Raw genomic sequence first — 20809 nt, forward strand, 5'->3', positions numbered from 1 at the left:
AGTACCAGATCCAACAGACGATATCAGTACCAGATCCAACAGGCTGATATCAGTACCAGATCCAACATACAGATATCAGTACCAGATCCAACAGGCTGATATCAGTACCAGATCCAACAGGCTGATATCAGTACCAGATCCAACAGGCTGATATCAGTGCCAGATCCAACAGGCTGATATCAGTACCAGATTCTACAGACGGATATCAGTACCAGATCCAACAGATGGATATCAGTGCCAGATCCAACAGATGGATATCAGTACCAGATCCTACAGACGGTATCCGTACCAGATCCAACAGACGGATATCAGTACCAGATCCAACAGACGGATATCAGTACCAGATCCAACAGACGATATCAGTACCAGATCCAACAGAGGGATATCAGTACCAGATCCAACAGACGATATCAGTACCAGATCCTACAGATGGATATCAGTACCAGATCCTACAGATGGATATCAGTACCAGATCCAACAGACGGATATCAGTACCAGATCCAACAGACGATATCAGTACCAGATCCAACATACAGATATCAGTACCAGATCCAACAGGCTGATATCAGTACCAGATCCAACAGGCTGATATCAGTACCAGATCCAACAGGCTGATATCAGTGCCAGATCCAACAGGCTGATATCAGTACCAGATTCTACAGACGGATATCAGTACCAGATCCAACAGATGGATATCAGTACCAGATCCAACAGACGGTATCCGTACCAGATCCAACAGACGGATACAGTACCAGATCCAACAGACGGATATCAGTACCAGATCCAACAGACGGATATCAGTACCAGATCCAACAGACGGATATCAGTACCAGATCCAACAGACGATATCAGTACCAGATCCAACAGATGGATATCAGTACCAGATCCAACAGATGGATATCAGTACCAGATCCAACAGACGGATATCAGTACCAGATCCAACAGGCTGATATCAGTACCAGATCCAACATACAGATATCAGTACCAGATCCAACAGTCTGATATCAGTACCAGATCCAACAGGCTGATATCAGTACCAGATCCAACAGGCTGATATCAGTGCCAGATCCAACAGGCTGATATCAGTACCAGATCCAACAGGCTGATATCAGTGCCAGATCCAACAGGCTGATATCAGTACCAGATTCTACAGACGGATATCAGTACCAGATCCAACAGACGGATATCAGTACCAGATCCAACAGACGATATCAGTACCAGATCCAACATACAGATATCAGTACCAGATCCAACAGGCTGATATCAGTACCAGATCCAACAGGCTGATATCAGTACCAGATCCAACAGGCTGATATCAGTGCCAGATCCAACAGGCTGATATCAGTACCAGATTCAACAGGCTGATATCAGTACCAGATCCAACAGGCTGATATCAGTGCCAGATCCAACAGGCTGATATCAGTACCAGATTCAACAAACGGTATCCGTACCAGATCCAACAGACGGATACAGTACCAGATCCAACAGACGGATATCAGTACCAGATCCAACAGACGGATATCAGTACCAGATCCAACAGACGGATATCAGTACCAGATCCAACAGGCTGATATCAGTACCAGATTCTACAGACGGATATCAGTACCAGATCGAACAGACGGATATCAGTGCCAGATCCAACAGATGGATATCAGTGCCAGATCCAACAGACGGTATCCGTACCAGATCCAACAGATGGATACAGTACCAGATCCTACAGACGGATATCAGTACCAGATCCAACAGACGGATATCAGTACCAGATCCAACAGACGGATATCAGTACCAGATCCAACAGACGGATATCAGTACCAGATCCAACAGACGATATCAGTACCAGATCCAACAGACGATATCAGTACCAGATCCAACAGATGGATATCAGTACCAGATCCAACAGGCTGATATCAGTACCAGATCCAACAGGCTGATATCAGTGCCAGATCCAACAGGCTGATATCAGTACCAGATCCAACAGGCTGATATCAGTGCCAGATCCAACAGGCTGATATCAGTACCAGATTCTACAGACGGATATCAGTACCAGATCCAACAGACGGATATCAGTACCAGATCCAACAGACGATATCAGTACCAGATCCAACAGGCTGATATCAGTACCAGATCCAACAGGCTGATATCAGTACCAGATCCAACATACAGATATCAGTACCAGATCCAACAGGCTGATATCAGTACCAGATCCAACAGGCTGATATCAGTACCAGATCCAACAGGCTGATATCAGTGTCAGATCCAACAGGCTGATATCAGTACCAGATTCTACAGACGGATATCAGTACCAGATCCAACAGATGGATATCAGTGCCAGATCCAACAGATGGATATCAGTGCCAGGTCCAACAGACAGTATCCGTACCAGATCCAACAGACGGATACAGTACCAGGTCCAACAGACGGATATCAGTACCAGGTCCAACAGACGGATATCAGTACCAGATCCAACAGACGGATATCAGTACCAGATCCAACAGACGGATATCAGTACCAGATCCAACAGACGGATATCAGTACCAGATCCAACAGACGGATATCAGTACCAGATCCAACAGACGGATATCAGTACCAGATCCAACAGACGGATATCAGTACCAGATCCAACAGGCTGATATCAGTACCAGATCCAACAGACGGATATCAGTACCAGATCCAACAAGCTGATATCAGTACCAGATCCTATACAGAGACGTGAGTCTCTGATCCTTTATATATGTCAGTCCAAGATCCAATATACAGTTGTCAATCCAGAATACAGACATCAGTCACTCATCTTTGTATACATGGATCTGTTCAGGAATCTCTTCAAGTATAAAAGTGGAGGCCATAATGTAGTGATAATGTCACTGGTCTATTAAACTAAAACCCCACAGTCTTGTTCTGGGTTCAAATCCCACCATGGGTGATGGCAAAATCTGAATTCAATAAAAAATCTGGAATTTGTTAAAATCTTAGCCCAGCGACCATGCAAACACTGTTGGTTGTCCAAAGGCACCCATCTGATTCACTAATCTCCTTTTGAGAAGAATATTTGCCATCTATACCTGGTCTGGCCTTCATGTGAATCTAGACCCACAGCAATGTGGTTTACTCGTATCTGCTATCTGGGCAAACAGGGAAGGGCTATAAATGCAGGTATGGCCAGCAATACCCACATCCCATGAATAAATAACAAAACAATCCTCAGTGAGATTGCAGAATTGAGAAGTGTGGTGCTAGAAAAGCACAGCAGGTCAGGCAGCATCCGAGGAGGAGAGTTGGTGTTTTGGGCACAAGCCCTTCATGAGGAATGTGTGGGGTGAGGGGAAGGCGGCTGGGAGGTAAATAGGAGGGTGGTGGTGGGGCTGTGGTGGGGCAAGGGAGCTGGGAACGCAATAGGTAGATGCACGTGAGGGGAAATTGTGATAGGTCGATGGGAAGGGGTGGAGCGGATAGATAGGAAGGAAGATGGACAGATAGGACAGGTCAAGAGGGCGGTGCAGAGTTGGAAGGTTGGATCTAGGATGAGGTTGCGGAAGAGGAGATTTGGAAACTGCTGAAGTCAACATTGATTCCATACAGTTGGGGGGTCCCAAGGTGGAAGATGAGGTGTTCTTCCTCCAGGCGCCTGGTGTCTTGGATTTGGTGATGGAGGAGGCCCAGGACTTGCATGTCCTTGGCAGAGTGGGAGGGGGTGTTGAAATGGTCTGCCATAAGCCAGTGGGGTTATTAGGTGCATGGGTCCCAGAGATGTTCCCTGAAACATTCTGCGAGTTGGTGTCCTGTCTCCCCAGTGTACAGGAGACCTCATCAAGAGCAACAGATACAGTAGATGAGGTTTCTCTCAATGTAGTCTCCTCTACATTGGGGAGACAGGATGCCAACTTGCAGAATGTTTCAGGGAACATCTCTGGGACCCACGCACCCAACAACCCCACTGTCCTATGGCAGACCACTGGAGGAAGAACATCTCATCTTTCACCTTGGGACCCTCCAAGCACATGGCATTCATGTCAACTTTACCAGTTTCCAAATCTCCCCTCCCCCCACCTCTTTCCAGATCCAACCCTTCAACTCTGCACCGCTCTCTTGAACTGTCCTACCTGTCCATCTTCCTTCCCACCTATCCGCTCCACCCTCCCGTCAGACTAATCAATTAACCCTCACTTGCATCCATCTATCACCTCCCCAGCTACCTCCCCCCAGCCTCACCCCAAACACCCAGCCTGCATTTATCTCTCAACACACCCTCCCCAGCCCTGCCCCACCCCACTCTCCCCCTCTCCACATTCCTGATGAAGGACTTACACTCAAAACTCCGATTCTCCTGCTCCTCAGATGCTGCCTGACGTGCTGTGCTTTTCCAGCACCACACGTTTCGACTCTGACTCTCCAGCATTTGCAGTGAGGTATCATTCAGGGTGCACTGCATGGAAGGGTGCTTGAAGCAAGTGTAAAACTTTGAAAAGTGACAATGATAAATATTTGAGAGAAGAAAAACTGTTAGGATATTGGAGTAAGGGAGGGGGTGGGCGGGCATTGGGAGCTGGGACTAGCCTGTGAGCCCTCTCAAAGTGGTTACAATTCAGTGTCAGTGCAAATGTGTGTGGTGTTCACCAATGGACTGCTGATCTGAATCACTGAAAGGAATTTATTTCTTCCTTTATTGCAGAGTTGCTGACACACAGAATAAACCAGATATAAATATTCCGAAGCTGATCCTGAATCTGTACAATGCACCTGAATTTATCAAGGAGCGGATGAATAATTCTTTCACCTACCAATCAGCCATTCTGGGGACTACAAGTAAGAGCAGGCAGCTTTTCGAAATACAACAGACTAGTGACAAAGACCACACCTGAAGAACTGGCTGCATAATGGTCTCCAAATTTGAGGAGCAATTAGGGTGGCAGTTCAGAGAAGGTTTACTAGACCATCACCTGGAAGGAGGAGTTTATTTTCTGAGGGAAGTTTGGACAGGTTGGGCCTGCAACCTCTGGAGATTGGAAGAGTAGGAGGCAACTTGATTGAAACATGTTCTAAGGGGTCAGTGAGGAAATGGTACTTCCTCTTCAGGGAGAATCTAGAAAGAGGGGTCACTGTGTAAAAATGGCCCATTTAAATCAGAGATGAGGAGAAGCTATTTCTCAAAGAGGGCTATGATTCTTAGGAACAGGAGTAGGCCATTCAGCCCCTCAAATCTGTTCTACTATTCAATGAGATAATGGCTGACCTGTAGCCTAACTCCATGCCGTTGGCCCCTGTTCTTTGCTTTACAAAAAAAATCTAATTCAGATTTGGAATTGTCTTTTCAAAGGCAGTAGAAGCAGAGTCTTTGAATATTTTAATGGCAGAAATTGATAGGTTTAGATGAGTAAAGTTTCAATGGGTGAGTTGGGGGGGGGAAATGCAGAGTTGAGATTACAATCAGATCAGACATCAGTTTAATGAATGGGGCAGCCAGTCTGAGGACCAAGCAGCCTGCTCGTGTTCCTAAGTTGTATGTTCGTCTGTAAGATCCGATGTAACCTGATACAAGAATAGTCTCCAGTCAGTCACAGAAAGACTGGGGAAATGGGTACAGAATGCGCAGAGTCAGTCAAAGTTAGGTACAATTTTAAAGATGTTGCAGGAACAGAGAAACCGGATATTTGTAGCTCAGGTTGAGGTTCTGGATGTAAGTTTGCTCATTGAGCTGGAAGGTTCATTTTCAGATGTTTCATCACCGTACTAGGTAACATCGTCAGTGAGCCTCCGGATGAAGCACTAGTGTTAGTGACCCGCTTTCTATTTGTGTTTAGGTTTCCTTGGGTTGGTGATGTTATTTCCTGTAGTGATATCATTTCCTGTATTTTTTTCTCAGAGGGCGGTACATGGTGTCCAAGTCAATGTGTTTTTTGAAAGAGTTCTGGTTGGAATGCCAGGCTTCTAGGAATTCTCATGCATGTCTCTGTTTGGCTTGCCCTATGATGGATGTGTTGTCCCAGTCGAAGTGGTGTCCTTCCTTATCTGTGGAGGCCTGTGGTGACCTGGGAGTATTACCCAAACCTTTGGTGGGGGGCAGCATTGAAAGGTTGAGCAGACCTTTTAAAAATAAAGGACATGAAATCCTGAGCCTTATTTAAGTAAGAGTACAAAAGCAAAGAAGTTTTTATGTGAAATCTTTATAAAACACTGTTTAGGCCTCAGCTAAAACCGTGTTCAGTTCTGGCCAATTTAGATTGGGATTTGATTTACTTATTGTCACATGTATTTTGTTACAAAATACAGTGAAAAATGTTGTATAGTTTCGCCATATCGCCAGCATCACCTTAAAACATGGAAAAATAAACCAGAGCTTAGAATATAAAGATAGAAGGACAAAGAAATGAAGAACAAGTATTGTGATGGCACAGTGGTATTTCAGAGGCTCAGTCTCATGCGTTGGGGGCATAGGTTCCAATTCCCACCACGGCAGATGGTACACAGTGTTAGCAGACAGACTGGAGGTCTTTACCTCTGTGTCACTCACTGGGAGAGGTGGGGAAGGATGAACAGAATGGCAGTTTCTGACCAGTTTGTGTCTCCTCCCCCTTCCCCCAGATCAGTGGTCACTGCTGACTCTGGATCCGGACTCGGCCTACTGGCTCCTGAATGTCTCCGAGGATGAGAAGACAGTGATGTTTGGCTACATGGGCGAGAACTCATGGCACAACTCGAACATGTTTGAGAACATGCACCAGATCCTGTGCTCTCAGAGTTTCACGGCTGGCTGCCACTCCTGGGATGTGAAGACCGGTGGCATTGCCTGGGGGGTGGGAGTGGCCTACGGGTCTATAGACCGGGGAGGGCTGGAGTCTTATTTCACCAACAGCACTAAGTCGTGGTGTTTATATTTCTACCGCGGGTTTCTGACAGCTTGTCAAAAGAACCAACAGACTTACCTCCTGAAGTACCCGGCCATTAGCAGGATGCGTGTCCGACTGGATTACGAGGCTGGCACAGTGTCTTTTTACCAGGTCAGTGATCGTCAGAGGCATTTGCACACCTTCAAAACCACCTTCTCTGAACCTGTATTTCCTGCATTCTCTTGTTCGGGCAGTTCCTCCATAAAACTGTGTTAAAGTCAGGTATAAAATGATGGGCCCAGCCGGTAATTTTAAGCCACTTCTCCACATGGGAAAGGCCAGGGATCAGGTGCAGCATTTCACATCCCAACCCATTCACCTCCTCTCCATTTATTTCAATACAATCAGGGTGGGGGCATAAAGGAGGCTGTGAACCAACATCACATCCCAACCCCACCAATCCCCTCCTCCACAGTGACATTAAAATTGCCCCCAGAATGTTGTTGATGCCTGTGTTGATCTCTGACTGATACCTGGCCCAAGCACCGATTAAACTTCTGCCCCTAGTGGATAATTGGCAACAGTCACAGGTCTTGTTGGTGCCACAATGACAACTTGTATTTATATAGTGCCTTTAATATAATACAATGCCCCAAAGCTCCTCACAGGTACATTATACAAAACAAATTGTCCCAGGCCACTGGTCAGCTGGCTGACAGCTTTGCCCAAGAGATAGGTTTTGAGAAACATCTTAAAAGAGAAAAGCACAGGGGGTATGGGAAGAGAATTCCAGAGTATACGGACTTTGACAATTAAGGCATGGCTGCCTGTGGTGAAATATTTAAAATCAGTGATGCTTCAGAGTTTAGAATTAGAGGAGCACATTTAGCTGCAATGATTCTGGGGTTGGAATAGTCGTTTAGATGTGACAAGGGTATGAACAAATCTCTGATAGATGTATTCTTCACAACAGTCAACACTAGATAACTATTTTGATCTCAGAACCACAGGTTTCCTTCATGATAACCAAACCCAATCAGAAATGGGATAAAATGCCCACCTTGTTTTCATCCTGATTGACCAGTGAGGATAGAGCCAAGGGTAGTTCTTGAGGGGGGGGGGTTGAGGGCTGGGAGGTGGATGAGATGATTGTAGGCTGCGGGTAGGGGGTGTAGGCTGCGGGTAGGGGGTATAGGCTCTCTCGTGAGTGTGTGACTCAAGCTGGTTCAGTTTTCCAATATTGGTCATTCCAAAAGGAGCAGGACAATCTGCAGGACAGTCAGGTAACAACATGCTATCAGAAATATGTACAAACATTCAGCTGTGTTTTGAGATCTGGCACCAGGAGAGAGGTCATAGGACCCCTTGACAAATGGATTTGAAGTTGTTGATTCACCTTAATCACTAAGTTATTTTTTATATAATATATCCTCAGGACATAGTGCTCACTCTGATTCCACCTTGGACCCAAACTGCTAACAGTTCTTATACATCCTTAATATCCTCTTATAAATTCCAGTAACTACCTGCCAGTGGAACATTCCAACAATTCCCAGACTCCACAATGGGTAAGAACTCTTATCTGCTTCATCACAATTTGGTCTAACTAGGGGTCATGGGTGAAAACATTCACACTGGGGTCAAAGGTTATCTGTCACTATACGAAGTTGGCCAAAGGTTCCTGAAGAACCACTGTTTGTGATCTATCACTGTGTTGCTAATAATCATGGGACTGAATATCTTTTAATATGTGCAAGATAAAGGTAAGAGTTTAATCTTTATTGACTTCTTCGTCATTCCAAAGAATTGTCCGAATGAGGTGGGTTTTTATTTTAACGAGTTCCATCACTGTCCCTTTAACTGTGTGATTGGCAGTTTCCTCTGCCCCAGATATATTGATTGGTAGCTCCTCAGAGTATTCTCTGTACTATGTTCTGAAGTGTTCTGTCAGACTTCTGATATCTAGATTTTTGTCAGTAAATAAACTCTCAGTAATTAAACATTACAGAGTTCTCTGTGCCTATAGTAAGTATAAAACATTGATCAGTAATAGTCTTGTTTGGGGTTTCATTTTTTCCTTTGATAATGTTTTAATCTAGCCCTTTCTGAACTGACTCCAAAACATTTATACCTTCTCTTAAATAAGTTGACTCGTAATGTACTCAGTACTCCATGTGGTCAGTGCTCTATATAACGTCCCTGCTTTTATTTTCAATTTCCCTTGCACTAAATAACATTTTATTTGCTTTCCGAATTACTTGCAATATCAACCCTTTGTGATTCATGCACTGAGACACCCAGACCCCTCTGCATCTCAGAGATCTGCAATTTCTCACCATTTATTTATTTTTAAAGTCTTTATGCAAAAAGGTTAATTTCACATTTTCCCAGTTCCTATCCGTTTTGACAGATCTTTTTTCAATCATGCAATCTATTTCCTTTGTAGCATCCCGGTGCCCTTAGTTATAGAGATGTACAGCACAGAAACAGACCCTTCGGTCCAACTTATCCATGTTGACCAGATATCCAAAGTTAATCCAGTCCCATTTGCCAGCACTTGGCCCATATCCCTCTAAACCCTTCCTATTCATATACCCATGTAATTGTACTAGCCTCCACCACTTCCTCTGGTAGATCATTCCATACACAAAAGTTGCCTTTTAGGTTTCTTTTAAATCTTTCCCCGCTCACCTCAAATCTATGCCCTCAAGTTTTGAACTCTCCTACCCCAGGAAAAGATGTTTGCTATTTGCCCTATCCATGTCTCTGATTTCTAAATTTCTGTAAGGTCACCCCCCCCCACCCCCAAACCAATGCTCTAGCAGCCAATTCAGCCACTCCCTTTAGCTCAAATCCTCCAAACCTGGCAACATCCTTGTAGATCTTCTCTGAACCCTTTCAAGTTTCACAATGCCTTTTCTATAGCAGGGAGACCAGACTTACACACAACACTCCAAAAGTGGCCTAACCAATACTCTGTACAGCCACAACACGACCTCCCAACTCCTATACTCAATGCACTGACCAATACAGACAAGTGTATGCAATTTACTTTCCTATCTTTGCCATCAGCATCTCTAGAAAACATTCCTTCAGTTCCTTCATCCAAATCATTTATATAAATTGTAAAAAATTGAGACCCCAGCACCGATTCCTGTGGTACACCATCATTCCCCCACCACCCCTTATCCACAGCATGTGACTTCCTCAAAGAACTTCAACAAATGGTCATACAGATTTTCCCTGACACAGAATCATACTGACTGCCTGATTCCTTGAACCTTTCTAAGTGCCTGCTATGTCTTCAAAAATAGTTTCTAACATCTTCCCTAAGACAGGTGTTAAAATAACTGGCCTGTAATTTCTTGCTTTTTGTAGTTTTTCGTTTTGAATAAAGGAGTTATCTTTGCAACTTTCCAAGCTAATACAATTTTGCCTGATTTAAGGGTATTTTGGAAAATTAAAACCAAAGATTTAACTATCTCTCTAGTGACTTATTTCCTAAGTGTGATGTATGTGTGTCCATGAGAAGCTACACATATAAATATGTATGCAAAAAGAATTTGTATAATACATTGCACATTTAACAAAAATCAACAGGGTCATGGAGACAGCCAAACAGTGCTGCATCCCCACAATACCCTGACCAACAGAACCTACACCTGGTCTGAGAATGAAGATCGACAGTTAACTGTTCTTGCTGCATCACCATGTCAATGATGGCCCAACTAATCAGCACCATCCCCTTGCTGCATAAAAGTTTATCTTTCCTTCCCTAAGTCTGTTTCTTGCATCCTGGTTCTGATGAGTGCAAGATGAAAAGCTCCAATTTTTAATCTTTTAGCATTTCATATACCTCCAGCAACTTCATGTTTTTGTCCTTCCCACATTTATATCTGGCCCACCTCATTCCAAGTTGCCTCTTTCAATTCCAACATTCTCTGAAATTTGAGTCATTTGAAAATCTGACGAATTTACACTGAGCTTCTCAATGCAGGCCTGTAAGACAAATTGGGAACACTGGTTGTCTCAGTAGCTTCTCCATGGTAACATGCCTACCCCAGTGACTGCGTGGCTCTCTTTACCCAGTTTTAATGTTTAATAAATTGTACTTTTGTCTAATGTTCATGATGGCAACATTTAACCAAGAATTACATGGAGGAGCCCTGGATAACCGAGAGGTTGGGTATGACAAGTTCTTGCACTGATTAGATTTGTACAGGTAGTTCTGGGATAACATGCGTTTCAGCAGCGCAATTTGGCTATAACATCACTGAAGAATTAGGCAATGCTATTTTTGAGAACACTTACCTCAGTTGGCAATAGTGCAGTTCTAACTGGGATCAATTTGCACACTTCATTCTGTGCACACGCCTGATGTTCACACCATTCCACACGCACACGACGTGGGTGCCGGTCTTTGTGACATTCTGCACACGTGCCAATGTCCAGGCAAATGTCTGTGTGCTGACCTGCGCACGCGCCAATGCCAGCTGCCAACAGACCAGCTTTCTGAGACAGGTACAGCACAGAGAGCAACCTTCTTACATTGCTTTAAAAATACCATGTTAAATTTATTTTAGTTTCATTAATAAATATGATTTCACATTTCATTCAGGCTGTGCTATACATTGCGTTTGACTTGTGTGTGATTTTTGAGCGATCGAGTGTGATCATTTTTGCTGGTCTGTCCCTAACCACACTTTTCCCACAGGCCCCATGATTTCTGTTCAGTGATTTTCTACAAAGTGAGGTCTCACTGGAACGCCATGGTGGTGTTATAGGAGAATGACCTGTACATAACATGGAGATCATCAGATCAACTGGAAACCCTACACAGCCAACATATAACTCCAGTGGTTGCTCCAGACAATCATCCTTAGCCACTTCATGAATCTCCTTCCCTTTGTTACAGGCTTAGCTTCATTCAAAGTGACCTCTAACAACACAGCAGTATCTGGCAGCCTACAGCATGGCCTAGATAACATCCAAACCTGAGATTTTTCAAACTTCATTTACAGGATATGGGCATCACTGGCGAGGGCAATTAAGAGTCAACCATGTTTCTGTGGGTCTGGAACCACATTTACGCCAGACCAGGTAATGATGGCAGTTTCTTTCCCTAAAGGACATTGGTGAACTGGATGGACTTTTATGACGATCAGCTATGGGTTCAAAGTCTTCATTGAAACATAATTCCAGATATTTTTATTGAATTCAAATTTGAACCAGAGTCCCCTGAACATTACCTGGGTCTAGATTAACAGTCGTGATATTACCACTTGGCCATCACCTCCCCTGGTTTAATCTCCCAGAGTATTAGTCTCGCTCTTAAACCATGCAATCCCCTTGTTTAGTTTGTATCTCACACAAGGATATCTGTTCTTCCATATATAAAATCCACGCTGAACCCTTCAATTAGATGTGTGTATCTCACTCCTGGGTGTCAGTGCTTTACAAATACACCACCTGAACCCATCAATTAGATGTGTGTATCTCACTCCTGGGTGTCAGTATTTTACAAATACACCACCTGAACCCATCAATTAGATGTGTGTATCTCACTCCTGGGTGTCAGTATTTTACAAATACACCACCTGAACCCATCAATTAGATGTGTGTAATTCACCCCTGGAGTTCTACACATATACCACTTGTACCCCTTGATTAAACAGCAGACTCCATTATTCCATATATAAACACCTGATTAGATTAATTACCCAGCTTTTTATACTGATAAGTAACAGTTTCAAAAGGGTATTTCAAAATATTAGTTTCACTTAGTGAGATTTATTGTTGTGGAATAATATGGAGTTAAAGTTGATGGATTGGTGGATCTATCCTCAGTCAGCTGAGAGTGACTTTGCCTCTCACTCTGTGGAAATCTCCCACCATTCACTGAAGAGACAGTAAATTACTTAGATACTTTAAGTCTCAGAATCAGATCAAACTGTTGAGTGTATTTACAGTGTGCACAATCACATTGCAATTCAGATGTCCAGTTGTAAAAATAATGAAGTAGGAGATCAGTAGATCAGAGAAAGACAATCAACCAGTTCACCATCAGGTTTTATTGCACAGAATCTCATTGAATTCTTCCATAATCCTGTAGTGAGAGAAGGGCCTTCCACAGGTATAACAGTCACTGGTTCAGTCAAACCTGTATTACCAATGTACAGAACACAGCTCAGTATCTGGGTTCCTCAGAGGACGGCAGGAGATGATAATGGAGAAGCGACATGCTTTTCAAATTTCCTTCTTACTTGTTTCCTGCCCTTCGAACAAAGGGTACTTGGCCTCGATATCAGCCCAGGTCAAGGAACCATTGGCTAAATCTCTGACGACTTGAGGCAGTTCTGAAATCTGTGGAAAAAATTTGAGAACAATTTGACTGAATCACAGAACCACAGAATTATTATTGTGCAGGAGACCATTCAGTCCAGAGTGCCTGCTCTGACTATCATCTAGTCCTAATATCCTGCATTTTCCTGTGTGTGTGTGTGTGTGTACGCGTGCGATGACACAGGGATACATCTCTCCAATGATAAACAACTTTGAAGTTGCTTCATGCATGTCCAGGTCACATAGCTCCCAATATTGTGATATGATGTATGTATCTGTAAGGGCATGCACCTTAAACAAATCATTCCACACCCTGACAGGGCCTGATGTGAGAGGCATGGCACTCTGAGCAGCAGAGGTAGAAGTCAGATCGGCTGCATTTAGCTCAGTGGTCATGGTGTGTTAACCATCCGACTCAAATAAAGAAATCCCATCATTGTTTCACCAGTGCTTGTGTGTGATTGGTACATTTAAAGCGAACAGAAGAATATAACATCAATGACTGCAGGCAGTCATTGCAGCAGTGCACAAAATCACTTCAGTAATCTGGTGTCTTATTACTCCACAGAAACATTTAAACAAAGTTACAGGAAACTGTGAGGAGAATGTTGGCTCGGATTTAAAGTTAGGAAACAGACAATGTGTGATAGACACAGAATGACCAATTGGGAGAAATGGGCTGCAGTGCTCAGGAGATCTCAAGCCCTGACAGCCCCATGAAATGTCACTTAAAAGGCACATTTGTCTAAAATGCGAACTGCTGCGAATCAGGGTGGATTAGAATGGAAGGATCTATGTATGCATATAAGCTGCTGCAATAACACCTGGTCAAGGTTGAAGCCAGTTGTGATGGGACAGGATTTCAGGGTGGTAGGGCTCTCACTGTGCCAATGGGGAACTGATTCCCATCGATTCGGGCTGCCACCGTACTTGTTCCTATGCATTACCAGAGAATTATTCTGCTCACCATGGTTGACTGATAAATACTACCGGGAGCTTGCCGCTATCTGGAAGGGCTCAGTGTGAGCGTACACTCACTGATGGAGGGAGGAGGCACTGTGACACTGAAGTTACTCCCGGAACATACCTCAGCTCGGATCTGCCGCATCGAGTCACGGTCCCTCAGTGTGGCTGTGTGGGGCACCTTGTTCACCGTGTCAAAATCGATGGTTATGCCAAAGGCCACACCAATCTCATCCGTCCTAGCATACCGTCTCCCGATGGAGCCAGATGAGTCATCCACTTTGTGAGAAACACCATGTTTGGTGAGTTCTTCAGCTGCAGACAGGATGGGCAGAAGCATTAGTAAAGGGTGACAGATAATCTGCAAACACAACAGCAGACCCTCTCTCACTGAGGTTCCCTTTATCTTCACAGTTGCTTTCCCCTTGGTCCAGGAAGCTAAATGTACCTCTACCTGCCAGGATGGTACTGAGGATCGGTTTGAGCTTAGCTAACGCCATACAGATCAGGGATAACTCCAACTGATCCTCTCTTGACTACATGCTGAGCAAACCTTGAGCTTACGTACAGTTTTACGATGTTAGAAAAATGGTCACATTACAGTTAAAACAATAATAATTCTCCAGATGTGGGTGTTGCCAGCAATTGCCCATCTCAAACTGTCCTTTAGGAGGCAGCAGTGGGCCACCATCTTGAACTGCCACAGTCTCAGAGTTTAGGGACACTGTAAGCAGTTCAGGAAAGATTTCCAGGATTTTGACTCAGCAACAGTAAAGAAATGATTTATATATTTCCAAGTCGAGATGGTGGGGGGCTTGGAATGGAACTTGAGGAGAAAGTGAGGTCTGCAGATCCTGGAGATCAGAGCCGAAAATGTGTTGCTGGAAAAGCGCAGCAGGTCAGGCAGCATCCAGGGAACAGGAGAATCGACGTTTCGGGCATAAGCCCTTCTTCAGGAATGAGGAAAGTTTGTCCATCAGGCTAAGATAAAAGGTAGGGAGGAGGGACTTGGGGGAGGGGCGTCGGAAATGTGATAGGTGGAAAGAGGTCAAGGTGAGGGTGATAGGTCAGACTGGGGTGGGGGCGGAGAGGTCAGGAAGAAGATTGCAGGTTAGGAAGGCGGTGCTGAATTCGATAGATTTGACTGAGACAAGGTGGGGGGAGGGGAAATGAGGAAACTGGTGAAATCCGAGTTCATCCCTTGTGGTTGGTGGGTTCCTAGGCGGAAGATGAGTCGCTCTTCCTCTAACCGTCGTGTTGTTGTGGTCTGGCAATGGAGGAGTCCAAAGACCTGCATATCCTTGGTGGAGTGGGAGGGGGAGTTAAAGTGTTGAGCCACAGAATGGAATGGAACTTGTCAATGGTGGGGTTCCCATGTGTTTGCACGGTTTTCAGGTGGGTCATGAGTCAGTGATAGCTACCAATATCCAGTTTAAAAGGGATAAGGTTCATCTGAAAGGACTACATGTAACCCAGAACCTCGGACTCACAGGAGGAGTTGGCCGTTGGCCACCTCGGGTCTGCTCGGACTGTGGGCTAACTCCACTCGGTCTGACACCTCACACCCTCATAATGCATCTGGACTCCTATCAGTCAGAAATCTGTTGTCACTCAGCCTTGAACATATTCAACGACCCAGCCTTCGCTGCTCATTAGGGTTGAGAATTCCAAACAGTGACAATCCTCAGGGAGAAGAGAAGCTCATCTGCCTTAAATGGAGACCCATTATTTTGAAACTGCACCCCTCATTCTAGATGTCCCCCCCAATAAAGGGAAATATTCAACATCTCCACTGTCAAGCCACCTCACAATCTTATATGTTTCAAAGACATGATATTTTATTCTCAACTCCTTTGGTTACAGCTCCAATCTGCTCATTTTCCCTTTCATCCCAGCAACCAGCCTAGTGAAACTCCTCCGACCTGTCTCCAATATTCCTCCTTAAATAAGGAGACCAAGACTGTAGATAAAGAATGGGGATTAGTGACTGAATGTTGTGCTCCCATCACCGAGCTGGATTTGCCTAAGTTTATAATTACCCAGTTAGTGTCCAACTGTGATAAACAAGAACTAGGCCCTGGAGAGATATGACATTTGGTCCCATTATCCAAATCATTGATAAAGATTATAAATAACAGCAACCCAAGCACTGAGCCTTATGGTACCCCATTAGTCACAGCCTGCCAATCCAAGAATGACGATTTATTCCTACTGTTTTCTGTGTGTTAACCAATTCTCAATGAGGGCAATATGTTACCCATAATCCACACATGCTCAATGTGTACTAATCTTTGTGGAACCTTAATTGAAAACTGTTTAAAAATCTAAATACACCCCTCATCTACTCTGCTGGTAACATCCTAAAAAATTCAACAGGTTTGTCAAATATGATTTTCTTTTTATAATTCTATATCAATTCTGCCAATCAGTAATTTTTTTCTAAGTCTCCAGTTGTCACAACAGTTATAACATATTCTAGTATTTTCTTTACTATTGATAAAGTAACAGGTCTGTAGTTCCCTGTTTACTCTCTCCCTCCTTTCTTAAGTATTCAAGTTGCATTTATATTTGCAAGCACAACTCTAGAATCTATAGATTAGTATCCACTATTACCATTCTCACTTCTTTAAACTCTGAGATATATATCATTAGGCCCTTGGAATTTGTCAACTTGCAGTCCTGTTCGTTTCTGCAGTATTATTTTTACTAACATTAACTTCTTCCAGTTCCTGATTGTCACTAGTCCTCTGAATCATCACTATTTCTGGGAGATTTCTTTCCTTTTGATATACCCAATGAAGCTTTATATGCTTCCGAATAACTTGAATTCATTTCCTATTGTCCTTTGCAATTTCTTGGTACTCCTTTGTCGAATTCTAAAATGCTCCCAATCCTCAGGCTTGCTACTTTTTTGGCAACTTTATAAGCCTTCCCTTTGATTTAATACAATATACAACTACCTTTGTTAGTCACGGTTGACTCACTTTTCCTGTTATATTTCTTTACGGCACAGAAATCCATGTCTGCTGTACATACGTAGCAAAGAGTAGAGATTAAAGGGGCTTTCTTAAATTGGAAACAGCAATGAAAATTGCTTCACACGGATCAGTGTTGGGAAGAGGCTTGTGTAGAGAATGGACAAGATGGGCTGAATGATCTGATTCTGTGCTTTAATTTCCATACAACATGTCATAAATGAACACTATGAATGACCGTATTGCATGAAAAGTATCAATCCTTGGTTCAGTAATACTTAACTCTCAATGCTCCACATCTTATCTCCCACTGGAACCCTGCAGCTATTGGAGAGACCAGGTCTTGGATCCAGTCAATCCCAAGGTGAAAGGTCAAGCTGCAGACCTGTGCTGTGATGTTCAGTTCACAGGGCTGGGTGGTTGACGTGATACCAGTCACTGTCAATATGACTAGGATAAAGTGAGGACTGCAGATGCTGGAGATCAGAGTTGGAAAGTGTGGTGCTGGAAAAGCACAGCTGGTCAGCCAGCATCCAAGGAACAGGTGAGTCAATGCTTCTAACATAAGCTCTTCATCAGGAATGACTGCAGCTTCCTCCATTAAACAGTGTCCACGCTTCAGAAATCCTTCATGAGCTGTGAAATGCTACTGGATGTCTAAGAAAGGTGCAATATAAATGCAAGCCTTTGCAGCTTTCCCTTTCATTACTTCCATTCTCATCAACAAGCTGCTTAAAGAGCTAGGCTAGGCTAGGCGATGGCTTAGTAGTATTACTGCTGGACTGTTAATCCAGAGGCCCAGGTAATGTTTTGGGGACCACGGCTGATGGTGGAATTTGAAATCAATAAATATCTGAAATTATGAGTATAACGATGACCATGAATCCATTGTCAATTGTCGGGAAAAAAAACATACGGTTCACTAATGTCTATCAGGTAGGAAACAGCCATCCTTACCTGCTCTGCATATGGGGCAACATTGCCACGTTGGTGAACAATAAGGAATGGGTAATAGGTGCTGGCCTGGCCAGCAATTGCCTCACCCCGTGAACAAATTAAAAACAGATCGGCAACTCACCAAGCTTTTTCACAAATGGAGCAAACTCCTGGTTCTGACTGAGGGGCAGAACAGAACACTTATAGGGAGCCACTGTCGCTGGAAAGCTGAAGAACTAGAAAAAGAAATAGAAGGTCCAGTGAAAATCAGTTTCAATCTCCTGCTGAAATTTCCCTCGAGTGTGACTTCAGCATTAAAATTGACCCGTGAGGGAGGCAGGGCGTTCGACATGACCCAAAACGGAGCACACACGCCTGGCCAGAGTATTTAGATAACCCCACGCCCCGCAGGAGTATATAAATAACACCGCGCCCTGCCGGATTATATAAATAGCCCCGCGCCCTGCCGGAGTATATAAATAACCCCGCGCCCTGCCGGAGTATATAAATAACCCCGCGCCCTGCCGGAGTATATAAATAACCCCACACCCCACCGGAGTATATAAATAACCCGTGCTCCACCGGAGTATATAAATAACCCCACGCCCCGCCGGGGTATATAAATAACCCCTCGCCCCGCCGGAGTATATAAATAACCCCACACCCCGCCGGAGTATATAAATAACCCCGCGCCCCGCCGGAGTATATAAATAACCCCACGCCCCGCCGGAGTATATAAATAACCCCACACCCCGCCGGAGTATATAAATAACCCCGCGCCCCGCCGGAGTATATAAATAACCCACACCCCGCCGGAGTATATAAATAACCCCACGCCCCGCCGGAGTATATAAATAACCCGTGCTCCACCGGAGTATATAAATAACCCCACGCCCCGCCGGAGTATATAAATAACCCCACACCCCGCCGGAGTATATAAATAACCCGTGCTCCACCGGAGTATATAAATAACCCCACACCCCGCCGGAGTATATAAATAACCCCACACCCCGCCGGAGTATATAAATAACCCGTGCTCCACCGGAGTATATAAAAAACCCGACACCCCGCCGGAGTATATAAATAACCCCACACCCCACCGGAGTATATAAATAACCCCGCGCCCCGCCGGAGTATATAAATAACCCCACACCCCGCAGGAGTATATAAATAACCCCACGCCCCGCCGGAGTATATAAATAACCCCACACCCCGCCGGAGTATATAAATAACCCCACTCCCCGCCGGAGTATATAAATAACCCGTGCTCCACCGGAGTATATAAATAACCCCACTCCCCGCCGGAGTATATAAATAACCCCACACCCCGCCGGAGTATATAAATAACCCCACTCCCCGCCGGAGTATATAAATAACCCCACACCCCGCCGGAGTATATAAATAACCCCACACCCCGCCGGAGTATATAAATAACCCCACTCCCCGCCGGAGTATATAAATAACCCCACGCCCCGCCGGAGTATATAAATAACCCCACGCCCCGCCGGAGTATATAAATAACCCCACTCCCCGCCGGAGTATATAAATAACCCCACGCCCCGCCGGAGTATATAAATAACCCCACTCCCCGCCGGAGTATATAAATAACCCCACTCCCCGCCGGAGTATATAAATAACCCCACTCCCCGCCGGAGTATATAAATAACCCCACTCCCCGCCGGAGTATATAAATAACCCCACTCCCCGCCAGAGTATATAAATAACCCCACGCCCCGCCGGAGTATATAAATAACCCCACTCCCCGCCGGAGTATATAAATAACCCCACTCCCCGCCGGAGTATATAAATAACCCCACTCCCCGCCGGAGTATATAAATAACCCCACACCCCGCCGGAGTATATAAATAAGCCCACACCCCGCCGGAGTATATAAATAACCCCACTCCCCGCCGGAGTATATAAATAAGCCCACACCCCGCCGGAGTATATAAATAACCCACTCCCCGCCGGAGTATATAAATAACCCCACTCCCCGCCGGAGTATATAAATAACCCCACTCCCCGCCGGAGTATATAAATAAGCCCACACCCCGCCGGAGTATATAAATAACCCACTCCCCGCCGGAGTATATAAATAACCCCACGCCCCGCCGGAGTATATAAATAACCCCACACCCCGCCGGAGTATATAAATAACCCCACTCCCCGCCGGAGTATATAAATAACCCACTCCCCGCCGGAGTATATAAATAACCCCACGCCCCGCCGGAGTATATAAATAACCCCACACCCCGCCGGAGTATATAAATAACCCCACTCCCCGCCGGAGTATATAAATAAGCCCACACCCCGCCGGAGTATATAAATAACCCACTCCCCGCCGGAGTATATAAATAACCCCACACCCCGCCGGAGTATATAAATAACCCACTCCCCGCCGGAGTATATAAATAACCCCACGCCCCGCCGGAGTATATAAATAACCCCACTCCCCGCCGGAGTATATAAATAACCTGTGCTCCGCCGGAGTATATAAATAACCCCACGCCCCGCCGGAGTATATAAATAACCCCACGCCCCGCCGGAGTATATAAATAACCCCACGCCCCGCCGGAGTATATAAATAACCCCACACCCCGCCGGAGTATATAAATAACCCCACTCCCCGCCGGAGTATATAAATAAGCCCACACCCCGCCGGAGTATATAAATAACCCCACGCCCCGCCGGAGTATATAAATAACCCCACGCCCCGCCGGAGTATATAAATAACCCCACTCCCCGCCGGAGTATATAAATAAGCCCACA

At 44.8% G+C, this 20809-nt stretch overlaps 2 protein-coding genes across 2 annotated transcripts in view; one reads left to right on the forward strand and one right to left on the reverse strand.

Annotated features, from left to right (window-relative positions):
* Positions 1-7573, forward strand: part of LOC122550335 (E3 ubiquitin-protein ligase TRIM7-like) — a 79885-nt gene extending 72312 nt beyond the window's left edge. Inside the window, exons 5-6 of the mRNA XM_087986857.1 lie at positions 4670-4803; positions 6580-7573. Coding sequence (XP_087842983.1) covers positions 4670-4803; positions 6580-7100 — 655 coding nt within the window. The 3' untranslated portion in view covers positions 7101-7573. The remainder of the gene's footprint in view (positions 1-4669; positions 4804-6579) is intronic.
* Positions 7574-12875: 5302 nt separating this feature from the next.
* Positions 12876-20809, reverse strand: part of gars1 (glycyl-tRNA synthetase 1) — an 84483-nt gene continuing 76549 nt past the window's right edge. Inside the window, exons 15-17 of the mRNA XM_087987634.1 lie at positions 18183-18276; positions 14254-14444; positions 12876-13187 (exon numbers count right to left, since the gene is read on the reverse strand). Of these exons, the coding sequence (XP_087843760.1) occupies positions 13071-13187; positions 14254-14444; positions 18183-18276 (402 nt within the window). The 3' untranslated portion in view covers positions 12876-13070. The remainder of the gene's footprint in view (positions 13188-14253; positions 14445-18182; positions 18277-20809) is intronic.

This window comes from Chiloscyllium plagiosum, unplaced genomic scaffold (assembly GCF_037043375.1).
Source record: "Chiloscyllium plagiosum isolate Xiang-an unplaced genomic scaffold, Cpla_swu_hap1 HiC_scaffold_5, whole genome shotgun sequence".
Lineage (NCBI taxonomy): Eukaryota > Metazoa > Chordata > Chondrichthyes > Orectolobiformes > Hemiscylliidae > Chiloscyllium > Chiloscyllium plagiosum.